Source organism: Rhinolophus ferrumequinum, chromosome 8 (genome assembly GCF_004115265.2).
Source record: "Rhinolophus ferrumequinum isolate MPI-CBG mRhiFer1 chromosome 8, mRhiFer1_v1.p, whole genome shotgun sequence".
Classification (NCBI taxonomy): domain Eukaryota; kingdom Metazoa; phylum Chordata; class Mammalia; order Chiroptera; family Rhinolophidae; genus Rhinolophus; species Rhinolophus ferrumequinum.
In genome coordinates, this window is record NC_046291.1 from 61,153,417 (window position 1) to 61,166,382 (window position 12,966).

Here is a 12,966-nt window from a genome sequence, read left to right on the forward strand (position 1 = left end):
CAATGAATTCAAATTCACATACACCAGGTAATAGTTTAAATGGTCTGAAAAAGATCTTTTCCTCCTCTAAGATAAAAATTTAAACTTACCTTCTGTTCCAGTTCGTTTTTCCGATAGTTAATGGTAATGGAGTAATAATGTCTGTTTAGTCCATGAATTAATGCCTGCAAAGAAAATGATTTTAAAAAGGACAAATTAATATTTTCCATCTATTAAAATAAATAGTTCCAGTTCATTTTTCTGATAGTTAATGGTAATGGAGTAATAATGTCTGTTTAGTCCATGAATTAATGCCTACAAAGACAAATGATTTAAAAAAGGACAAATTAATATTTTCCATTTATTAAATACAATTGTCTGAAATTGTTGACATATCCTGTAGAGAACACTTTTATCACCTTCTAAAAACAGGCTTTTTATCTTAAATAAAGATTATTTTTGAACATTCCAAAGAGACGTCATCAAAATGGCAGCATGAGGTGAGCCTCTGTAAAGCTCCCCTGGAATTTACAACTAATCGAACAACAATAACTCCACAAAGGACTCCCGGCACAGCAGACAGGCAAGACGAAGAGACTCACTATTGAATTCACCTAAAGGTGGGCGAATCACGAGGGGGGGGGGGGAAGGGGAAGGGAGAAGTGCGGAGATGGAGCCACGCGGGCGCAGGACGCAGACCTAGCTCAGTGCTCCGAGCTCGCTGCATCCCGGAACTACCGCAGCTGTGGGAGAGGGAAGAACTCGGACTGCTAGGGCTCCGCTTATGGCCCGCAGGGCAGCGGGGACAGCATATAACAGGGCTGAACCCAACGGAAGCCTTAGGCACTGAGACTAGCCGCCCACTCCCTACCCTCCCAGAGCTCGCTCCACCCCCACCTGGCCGGTACTAGAAGCGGAACAGTAGCAGTGTCAGGTCAAAAGAACAAAATATTTGCTGTTCTGAGAACTGTGGACCACAGACACAAGATTCGCAGCCCAACTAGTTCCGGCAAAGGGGAGGGAGCTGTGGAAGCAGGACCAGCTGTGGTGGTGGTCCCCACCTCTCACAACTCACCCCGGCCCTGGCCCCACCTATCTGGGCGGATCCCTGCAGGAGTAAACAGCACTGCTGAAACATATGGGCTCTGAATCTGCTGCAGGAAAAGCTTTGGAACTTCAAAAGCTCTCCGCATACCCACACGGACACTGCGTCCTGTGACCCAGGCGAACTATTAACAGAGGAGAAGCCCATCTCCCGGGGAATCCCCCCATTGTGTGAGAAGCTGGAAGAGTGCAGAGAAAACACAGCACTACTGTGTGAGAGAAAAAAAAAAAGTCTGCAGTCGGAGAGAGAATAAAACATTCTACCAACAAGTACTGGAAAACAAAAGAAAGACCTCTTCCTATCAACCTGTTGCAGAAGCCACTCCTGTAGATGTCTAGGAAGAGAAATAATAAATAATTTCTCTGAATAACCATGAAATAATTGCCATGAATAACCAAGGCAACAAGACAGCTCAGAAAGAAAGTGAAAAGTCTCCAGAAAAGGAACTTAAAGATATGGAAATATGTGACTTAAATGACAGAGAATTCAAGATTGCAGTTATGAAAAAACTCAACAAGATGCAAGAAAACACAGAAAGGCAGTTTAATGAACTCAGAAACACAATCAAAGAACAACATGAGCATTTTACGAAAGAGATTGAAATTTTAAAAAAGAACCAAATAGAATTTCTGTAGATTAAGAACTCAATAGAAGAAATGAAGAAGAAATAACCAGCTTAGGTAGTACAGTTGACCAGATGGAGGAAAGAATCAGTGACATCGAAGATAGAAACCTGGAAATTACACGGACAGAACAAGAAAGAGACTTGGGACTTATAAGAAATGAAAGAACTCTACAAGAATTTTCTGACTCCATCAGAAAGAGCAAGATAAGAATAATGGGCATACCACAAGGAGAAGAAAAAGAGAAGGGAACAGAGAATATATTCAAAGAAATCGTCGATGAGAACTTCCCAAATTTGTGGACAGTACTGGATCCTCGAATCCAAGAAGCAAATAGAACACCTAATTACCTCAATCCCAACAGGCCTTCTCCAAGGCACATTGTATTGAAGCTGTCTAAAATCAACGACAAAGAAAGAATCCTCAAGGCAGCCAGGGAAAAGAAGACGATAACCTACAAAGGAAAGCCCATTAGATTATCATCTGATTTTTCTGCAGAAACTCTACAAGCCAGGAGGGAGCGGAACCAAATATTCAAACTATTGAAAGAGAGGAATTATGAGCCAAGAATAATATTTCCAGCAAAGATATCCTTTAGATATGAAGGAGGAATAAAGACCTTTCCAGACATACAGAAGCTGAGGGAATTTTCTAATACACGACCCGCACTATAAGAAATACTAAAGGAGGCTATTCGACCACCATCAACAGGGACAATTTGTGGCAACCGAAACATAAAAAGGGGGAGCGTAAAGGCCTGAACCGGAATATGGGAATGGAGAAAGTAAGCGTGCTGAAGAAAATGGAATACTCTAAATATCAAACTTTCTTTTACATAAACTTAAGGGTAACCACTCAAAAAAAATCCAGAACTGAAATATATACTGTAATAAAAGAAGAAACAGAGGGAAACATCATAGAATACCACCACACAGAAATAATAGACAACAACAAAAAGGCAAAGAAACAATGGAGACACAGCCTTTCCAGAAAACTAAAGATAGAATGACAGGAAATCCTCACATATCAATAATCACCCTAAATGGAAATGGACTGAACTCATCAATAAAAAGGCACAGAGTTGCAGATTGGATCAAAAAAACTAAACCCAACCATATGTTGTCTCCAAGAGACACATCTCAGCTACAAGGACAAGCATAGACTCAAAGTGAAAGGGTGGAAATTGACACTCCAAGCAAATGGTACCCACAGAAAATCAGGTGTAGCCATAATGATATCAGATGAAACAGACTTCAGGGTGAAAAAGATAACAAGAAACAAAGATGGACATTTCATAATGGTAAAGGGGACTATACAACAAGACATAACAGTCATCAATATTTATGCCCCCAATCAGGGAGCACCGAAATATACCAAGCAACTACTAACAGAACTAAAGGGAGAAATTGACCAAAATACAATTATACTAGGGGACTTAAATACATCATTGACAGCTATGGATAGATCATCCAAACAGAAAATAAACAACAAAATAGCAGCCCTAAATGACACATTAGATGAAATGGACATAATTGACATATATAGAGCACTTCATCCTCAAACATCAGACTATACATTCTTTTCTAGTGTACATGGAACATTCTCAAGGATAGACCATATATTGGGACATAAAATCAGCCTCTGCAAATTTAAGAAGATTGAAATCATACCAAGCATATTCTCTGATCACAAGGCTTTGAAATTGGATATCAACTGCAAAAAGAAAGCAGCAAAAAACACAAATATATGGAGATTAAACAACATACTTTTAAAGAACGACTGGGTCAAAGAAGAAATTAGAGGAGAGATCAAAAGATACACAGAAACAAATGACAATGAAAATACATCCTACCAAAAATTTTGGGATGCAGCGAAAGCAGTTTTAAGAGGGAAATTTATATCATTACAGGCCTGTCTCAAGAAACAAGAAAAATCCCAAATAAATAACCTCATGTTACACCTTAAAGAACTAGAAAAAGAAGAACAAGTGAAACCCAAGGTCAGCAGAAGAAAGGAAATAACAAAAATCAGAGCAGAACTAAATGAAATAGAGAACAAAAAGACAATAGAAAAAATAAATGTGACAAAGAGCTGGTTCTTTGAAAAGATTAACAAAATTGACAAACCCTTGGCTACACTCACTAAGATAAAAAGAGAGAAGACACTAATTAACAAAATCAGAAATGAAAATGGGGAAGTTATCATGGACACCACAGAAATATAAAGGATCATCCAAGAATACTATGAAGGACTATATGCCACCAAATTCAAAAACCTAGAAGAAATGGACAAGTTCTTAGAAACATATAGCCTTCCGAGGCTGAACCACGAAGATTTGGAAAATCTAAACAGACCGATCACCAGTAACGAAATTGAATCAGTCATCCAAAACCTTCCCAAAAGCAAAAGTCCAGGACCAGATGGCTTCACTAGTGAATTCTACCAAACCTTCAAAGAGGATCTAATACCAATCCTGCTCAAACTCTTCCAAAAAATTGAAGAAGAGACAGTACTCCCTAACTCATTTTATGAGGCCAACATTACCCTAATACCAAAACCTGGTAAGGACAACACAAGAAAAGAAAACTACAGACTAATATCTCTGATGAATACAGATGCAAAAATCCTAAACAAAATTCTAGCAAATCGAATATAACACTGCATTAAAAAGATTATTCATCACGACCAAGTGATCCCCGGGGCACAACGATGGTTCAACATCCGCAAATCCATCAACGTGATACATCACATAAATAAAATAAAGGACAAAAATCATATGATTATATCAATTGATGCAGAAAAAGCATTTGACAAGATACAACATCCATTTATGATTAAAACACTTAATAAAATAGATATAGAAGGAAAATACCTTAACATAATAAAGGCCATATATGACAAGCCCTCAGCTAATCTCATAATAAATGGTGAAAAACTGAAGCCCTTTGCTCTACGTTCAGGAACATGACAGGGCTGTCCCCTATCACCTCTGCTTTTCAACATAGTGTTGGAAGTCTTTGCCAGAGCAATCAGGAAAGAGAAAGAAATAAAAGGCATCCAAATTGGGAATGAAGAAATTAAATTGTTACTCTTTGCAGATGACATGATGCTATATATAGAAAACCCTAAAGACTCCAACAAAAAGCTATTAGAAACAACCAACGAATACAGTAAAGTTGCTGACAGTAAAGTTGCTGGCTACAAAATCAACGTACGAAAGTCCATTGCATTCCTATATACTAACAATGAAATCTCAGAAAAAGAAATACAAAAAATAATTCCTTTTGCAATTGCAGCAAAAAGAATAAAATACCTAGGAATAAACTTAACCAAGGATGTGAAGGACCTATATGCTGAAAACTATAAGACATTTTTGAAAGAAATTGAAGAAGACACAAAGAAATGGAAAGACATTCCATGCTCATGGATTGGAAGAATCAACCTAGTTAAAATGGCCATACTACCCAAAGCAATATACAGATTTAATGCAATCCCCATCAAAATCCCAATGGCATTTTTTAAAGAAATAGAACAAAAAATCATCAGATTTGTTTGGAACCACAAAAGACCCCGAATAGCCAAAGCAATCTTAAGAAAAAAGAACAGTACTAGAGGTATCACACTCTCTGACTTTAGCTTGTCCTACAGGGCAACAATAATCAAAACAGAATGGTATTGGCAGAAAAACAGACACATAGAACAATGGAATAGAATTGAGAACCCAGAAATAAAACCACATGAATATGGACAGATTATTTTTGACAAAGAAGCTAAAAACATACAATGGAGGAAAGACAGCCTCTTCCATAAATGGTGCTGGGAGAATTGGATAGCCACGTGCAAAAGAATGAAACTGGACTGCTATCTGTCACCATGTACCAAAATTAATTCAAAATGGATCGAAGACTTAAGCATAAGACCTGACACAATAAACTGCATAGAAGAAAACATAGGTACTAAACTTATGGACCTTGGGTTCAAAGAACATTTTATGAATTTGACTCCAAAGGCAATGGAAATAAAAGCTAAAATAAACGAATGGGACTATATGAAACTTAAAAGCTTCTGCACAGCAAAAAAAAACCATCAACAAAACAAAGAGGCAACCAACTGAATGGGAGAATGTTTTTGCAAACTGTGCCTCCGATAAGGGGCTAATATCCAAAATATACAAGGAACTCATACAACTCAACAACAAAAAAACAAACAACCCAATTGAAAAATGGGCAGACGACTTGAAGAGACATTTCTTGAAAGAGGACATACAAATGGCAAATAGACATATGAAAAAATGCTCAACATCACTAATCATCAGAGAAATGCAAATAAAAACCACAATGAGACATCACCTCACCCCAGTCAGAATGGCTATCATCAACAAGACAAATAGTAACAAGTGTTGGAGAGGCTGTGGAGAAAAAGGAACCCTCATACACTGTTGGTGGGAATGCAGACTGGTGCAGCCATTAGGGAAGGCAGTGTGGAGGTTCCTCAAAAAATTACGAATAGAATTACCATATGACCCAGCATTCCCTCTCTTGGGTATCTATCCAAAAAAATCTGAAAACATTTATACATAAAGACACGTGTGCTCCAATGTTCATTGCAGCTTTGTTTACGGTGGTCAAGACATGGAAACAACCAAAATGTCCTTCGAAAGATGAATGGATAAAGAAGTTGTGGTATATATACACAATGGAATACTATTCGGCGGTAAGAAAAGATGATATAGGGACATTTGTGATAACATGGATGGATCTTGAGAGTATGATGCTAAGTCAGATAGAAAGAGCAGAGAACCATATGTTTTCACTGATATGTGGTATATAAACGAAAAACAACAAAAGAACAAGACAAACAAATGAGAAACAAAAACTCATAGACACAGACAATAGTTTAGTGGTTAACAGAGGGTAAGGGGGGTGGGGGTGGGAGATGAGGGTAAGGGGGATCAAATATATGGTGATGGAAGGAGAACTGACTCTGGGTGGTGAACACATAATGGGATTTATAGATGATGTAATACAGAATTGTACACCTGAAATCTATGTAATTTTACCAACAATTGTCACCCCAATAAATTAAAAAAAAACCAAAAACATTATTTTTTCCTTAGCTACAAGTTTAGGAGTTTTAGAGGTATAAGTCACACATTCTTCAAAGGATGATGTAGAACAGCACAAATTCAACAGTTTCAGTAGCTCTGCTCAGCTAGATACAGGGTTTGACTTCATCATCATCCAAATTATAAATTAATTAATAATTTATTTTATATAATTTTTATATAATTTACATAATAATTTAATAATTTGTTTATAATTTATAAATAATACGTAATTTATTAAGTCTAATTTTATGATGTCTAGGGAATGATTTGTTATTTCAAAGGAAAAGTCTAAGTCATAATAAGACATATTTTTTCACTCACAACATTAATCTGGGATTTCCCTTTTTATTAATTCAGTTTTCACGAATTCAAATAATTGTGTCTGCACGTCTCCAAATTAATAAAGTGGAGTTAGTTCTTTACTGGGTCTGTTTAGCTCATGCTCTAATCCAGTGACAAGACAATTTCACTAACCAGATATTTTTCCCACTGCACTTGATCTCCAAGACAAACAAATTATAATAAAAATTTAAGCTAATGGCATGGCTTTATAAAGAAACAATAACCCTGCAGGGGCTCGAATCCATTCACAACTGCTCAAATATCTAACTCTCACAAAAGAAGTTTCAAAGAGGTTCAGAATGGTATCCTGGGGGACCCTCTGTCAGCCTAAGACATAGAAGTACAGAAATACACCTTGGACATATTTTCAACAATAAAAACAAAGAGGGCTTTGGGGTTAACTCTCAGGAAACTAAAGATAAAGCTAACCAAAACAATCATCACACACTCCAATTATTGGATTTTTACAGTGCAGGTGTTAAGGTATTAAGGTAGAAGCAGGGGTGGAAAGGAACCATTTAATGAGCACCTAGCATCTGCTTTATTCATTGTCTTCTAATCTTCACAACAACCCAGTAAGGTAGGCTGGTTCCCTTTGTATTTTGACAAATGAGGAAAATAAGACACACACCTTAATTTGTCCCAGTTTTATCGCAAGTAAAAGGCAAAGCTGGCATTTGAATCCAAGTCTTTCTGAATCCAAAGCCCATGTTGTTTCTACCATGCTATGCTATATATTAGGAAATTCTTGGATTAAGTCTTTGTATTTTGAGGATCAGGATGAAAATAAAACAGTCTTATTTTTAAGCTTTGCTAGCAAAAATCACCCCACCAAGTACTAAAACATTTTAGACAGGTACTGTAACAATCCATTCTTATATTCCTAACTTCTGCTATAATAAAATAGTTGATATAGAAAAATAAAAGTCCTAAGAGTATCTATTGAATCCTTAGGCATTTCAATAATCATCAGGAGCAATGAATTAAATTTCAGTGCATAGAAATGTTGTACTGTATAGATCAAAAAGTGGAACTAATCAGAGCCTCCCTTAATCCATACTCACCTTTATGCAAATCAGGAAGTGCATCCTCTGGTGGAAGAATTAGAAAAAGGTGCCCAGTCCTCCAGGCAGACACAGCCTGGCTCGAGAGTAGAGCTTAGACTAGATTTCAGGTGCCAACTGCCTCTTTATCCAAGTGCCTTTGTGCAATGCCCTAACTACAAAATTATACACAGTGGCCATATAGTTAGTTAATAATAGCTATGGCCAATAAAAAGAGAAGTCAGCCCATGGGCCCACTGACAGGTCCACATTTTGGAGATTATAGTGCTGAAATACACAGTTTGGTATTTGAAGACACTACCTACTCTATTTTCAATTGTATTGAAAATAGATAAAAGTAGCAAAACTAACACAGGCAGCATGAAAGATTAGCGGGTATAATAACAAAACGTTACAAGTTTAAATGCAATGCTATCCTCAAGCAGTCTTCTACTTTCACTTACTCACCTGCTGTGTACCCCTAGTGCATTTATCATAAAGCGTAAGTAAATTGGCCATGTGCAGTCCTCTTTCTACATGAGCCCAAAACCACAGCTTCTTTTAGCTCAATGAATAAATTCTGTCAAATTAACCAATCTAGGCGACACTGAATTACAAGTTGTGGCAGCATACGCCAAATGTAAGATTAGTTTTACCAAGAGGGAGACTAACCTTTTGAAAGGATCAAATTGTAAACTGAACACAATATACTAGCAAATGCCATAGTATGTCAGGCAGATAAAGAAGAAAGTTATAGAGCCAGGAAATGTCTTAAAACATCAGTACTTAACTTTTTAACTTGCACTTAAAACATATGATGGACCTTGGAAAAATTAGACAATTCTTCCTTAAAATAGGGTATGTTCCAGAAGCTCACTCATTAATCAGCCATTTGAAATCTGCAACAGTTTCTCACAGGCGCAGTGTTATAAAACATGGTTCCATGTTATACTGTGTTTCCCTGAAAATTAAGACCTAGCTGGACCATCAGCTCTAATGTGGCTTTTGGAGCAAAAATTAATATAAGACCGGGTCTTACATAACATAACATAATATAACATAATACAATACTGGGTCTTTAACATAACATGACATAACATAACATAAAATATCGGGTCTGATTTAAGACCAGGTTTTATATTAATTTTTGCTCCAAAAGGTTCATTAGAGCTGATTGTCTGGCAAGGTCTTATTTTCGGGGAAACACGGTAATACATATTACGGGTTAAATAAGCTTTCACTGGCTGGCCTAAGAAGATAACCAACTTTTACAGCATTGTTTCTAGTATAATATATTCTGGATTTACCAAAAGCACTTAGCTTACGTGGTTCTTGGATATCCTGACCCTTGTTTTCTTTGCTCTAAGCCTGCCACCCTTTCAAAGAAGCAAGTTCCACCTGGGTGAGTACTCAGCATCAGTCTAAGATGCTATCTATTCCAGATGAAGAATGGTTTGGAGGAGGAGCTAGACAAGGGAGTTTTGAGATCCTGCTGAATAACTTGCAGGTTATTTCTAAGCTTCTTTAGTTAATCTTCAGAGTAGAGCTTTATAATTTTGTTGGTATGACAAATTCAAAACAAGTACACAAATAATCATCACAATGAAATGAAGTTCAATAACAATCACGATTTGAATTATTTATATTTCATATTCATTTATTCATGTGAATTATTAAACTAAGGCACTAGAAATGTCTGCAGGAGAACAGGTACCTGATCCCAATGAATAATTTTGACTAAACCACTAGAGCTTAAATGATAAGAAGGAAAAGTAATAAACTTGGAATTGCAGTGATGTATGTGCAAAGGTGGTAGAAACTACGGAATAAAAATATACGCAGTTTATGAGAGGCGGTCGGCTACTAGGTTGGGTAGAATTGTGTAGAACTCTATTTTATGTAGAGAGATTGTTCACAACAGTTCCTAAAATAAGACCCTCTGCTTAAATGGCTTCCTACATAATGACTATGTCAGATAAGTAAAAGCAACTAAAACCCACCCTAATCATACTTCATTGCAACTGTCCATGGAGACATTGTCCACTATGGAGAAGAGGTTAGAACTTATACTTCCATACCGTCACTGCTCTGGGAAAGCAAGCATATTATAAAACACACAGTTTATGAACTATATAACGTATTTACAGGTTCTTGATAGGTTAAAAAAAGTTTCACACTCTTAAAAATGTAAGGCATGTTTATTTAGATCTGAAACAAAATGTGTTTTGTCCTTCCCTCTAGAGTGGAGAATGCAGTTGCAGAAGGCAAAACTAGACAAAAGAGTTTTTGCTAAATACCTTTTAGTGCCTTTTGAATTTTGAACTGCATACATATATTACCTATGCCAAAATTAATTAATTAAATTTCCAAGTATAGAATAAAAGAATGAGGAATCCTAGTTATAAATACCAGTTCCTATATTAACTCACTGGATATCCTATATTAACTCACCTGGGCAAGTCACAAACTTTCTGGCCCTCAGTTTCTTCACCTAGAAAATGACCATAATCGTTCCTTCCAGTGCAACTGTTTTATAACCGTTTAACAACTACTGAAAGCAATGTTTTTCAAGTAGCTTAACTCTATTAGACAATGCAATTGTACTCAGGACTATACTTAGAGGCTCATAGCCCTAGCACAATGCATATATGCACCAATATTTACTAAATTTCCATGTGGTTGACAACCAGTCTTCACATAAACTGTGGCTCTTAAGGATCTGAAATGTCACTGAAGATTTTAGTGCAATAGCTTAAAGTGTTGAGTTATTAAAATAAACATTTGTTAACTCTCAATTCTATAAAGTTGACAATAATGGTCAAATGTTCTAAGTACTATATAATACAAATCTCATATATTAATATAAAAGTCTATAGTGCATGCATTATACTTCCCCCTTTCTACCAGGATTATTAATGACTTCTCTTATTTAAAACACGAGAGTTAATATAAACTTGGTCTATTAGTTTTGTCTTGTGGTAGATACTTCAATATTATTATTAGTGCTTTAAAAATAACTTTTCTAAAAGTAATACATGTTTCACTGTAGAAAGTTTAAGAAATATTTGGAAGAAAAAAAAAAACACAAGAGAAAGATTCCATAATCCTACCACTCAGAGGAAATCAATACTAACATCATGGTGTAACTATATAGGCACAGTTTATAAAATACATGTTTGCAAAGAGTAGAACTTGTTTATCTTATTTTATAATCTTTTACTTACTTAACATATTTGGAACTTTCCTCAAATTATTAAATAATAGTCTCCAACAGAATCACAATTTTTTTACCACTACTTTAAGAATAATAGTTAAAAAAACAAAAAATCAGCATTAGAAATGCATAGTAACGACCAGCATGAGTGCTGATGGTTGCTGTTAGGTTTCTATCCCCACTATAGGAAAGTTAGTTTAGGAGCAAGACTCATCTCAACAGGAACTAGTTTTCCTTCAAAATAAAAGGCATGGCCTTTTTGAATGGCTTTTGATCCCTGAGTTAAAAATTCTGCTAACATATATTAAAATTCTATTATGGATATTACCATTCACTTCAGGTTCTTCTGGGTTGCTTTCTTTGTAGCTTGTCTTAGAAAATTAAGAAACTGCTTTAAGGTGTAGCTTTGTTCTGTCACTTTTTGGCTTGATCCCATTTGGGTGTTTTAGTATTGAAATCGTCTTAATACTGTAAAGCACCCAGATAGATGTCATTCTGATGGGCGCTATATAAACTGTGAAATAAATATATTTACAGATTTTAATTGGAAGGCAAAACAAACTAAAATAAGAAAAAACAATGATGCTGTAGCTATTATATACTATATACACAGGTCGTTTTAACTTGGGTTTGGAACCTGCTTTATAAGGTCCATCTTAAATTACAGACTATAAGGTAGGACCAAAAAGTACAAAGTGGACTGGTGTAGGAAAACAACACATTTTTAATACTGATTATACTCAGTTCTTAAGGTTAAAAAGCAGTGTTTAAATTTAAAAACTGAAATCTGCAACAGGTGGCTGCTGACTTGCAATTAGTAAAAACTTCTGGCAGAAACATACCAGAATAATCACAATGATCTTGGTTGTGAGAAGCTACTTAACCTTTTGCAAAAAAATAATGAAGTAGTATGATGCTATGGAGGTTTATAACAAAGGTCATTATCACAGCCTAAACAGGTCCAATAATATATTCTCTTGGAACATGCAAGCATGGGCATGTCTGTACCCAATCATAAACACTGGTAGCTTATTTCATACTCATTATATTCTGCAGTTTTCCCTGACTTACACATTTTTTGTTTTCAAAAGGAGCACACCTCACTCAAATCCTTTGAAACAAAACATTTCAGCTGAAGAAGATTTCAGACGAGTGACTGCTACGAAAGTACATATCTAAAAGTATAAAGTAATCAAAGTGTAACCAAGGCTTAACCATGGTTTACTGTCAAAACCACAAGTCCCCAGAGACAATGTATGACAGAGCAAGGTTTCAGAAGGGGAGCAGCAATAGCTACTATAGTCTTTGTCCTATGTGTTTTATGTAACCAAACATGGTATTTTTGTCATTTTAATTAATCTTCAGAGAAGCAATTAACTATGTAGGCACAGGCTGTGGTGCATTTAAAAACACATTTAAAATAATTTCTGCGAACAATAAAGATTTGTGTTAAAACAATGTGGCATGTGAATGATAAAAAGAAAACATTAATCACTCAGGAGGATATTAAGTGTCTGAATAACCGTAACAATGGTGGTAGACATCACTTGGAA

The 12,966-nt window shown here is 36.0% G+C and overlaps 1 protein-coding gene across 1 annotated transcript in view; it reads right to left on the reverse strand.

Annotated features, from left to right (window-relative positions):
* PSMD14 (proteasome 26S subunit, non-ATPase 14) overlaps nt 1–12,966 on the reverse strand; it is an 89,718-nt gene that overhangs the window by 16,313 nt on the left and 60,439 nt on the right. Inside the window, exon 9 of the mRNA XM_033112807.1 lies at nt 90–164. Within this exon, the coding sequence (XP_032968698.1) occupies nt 90–164 (75 nt within the window). The remainder of the gene's footprint in view (nt 1–89; nt 165–12,966) is intronic.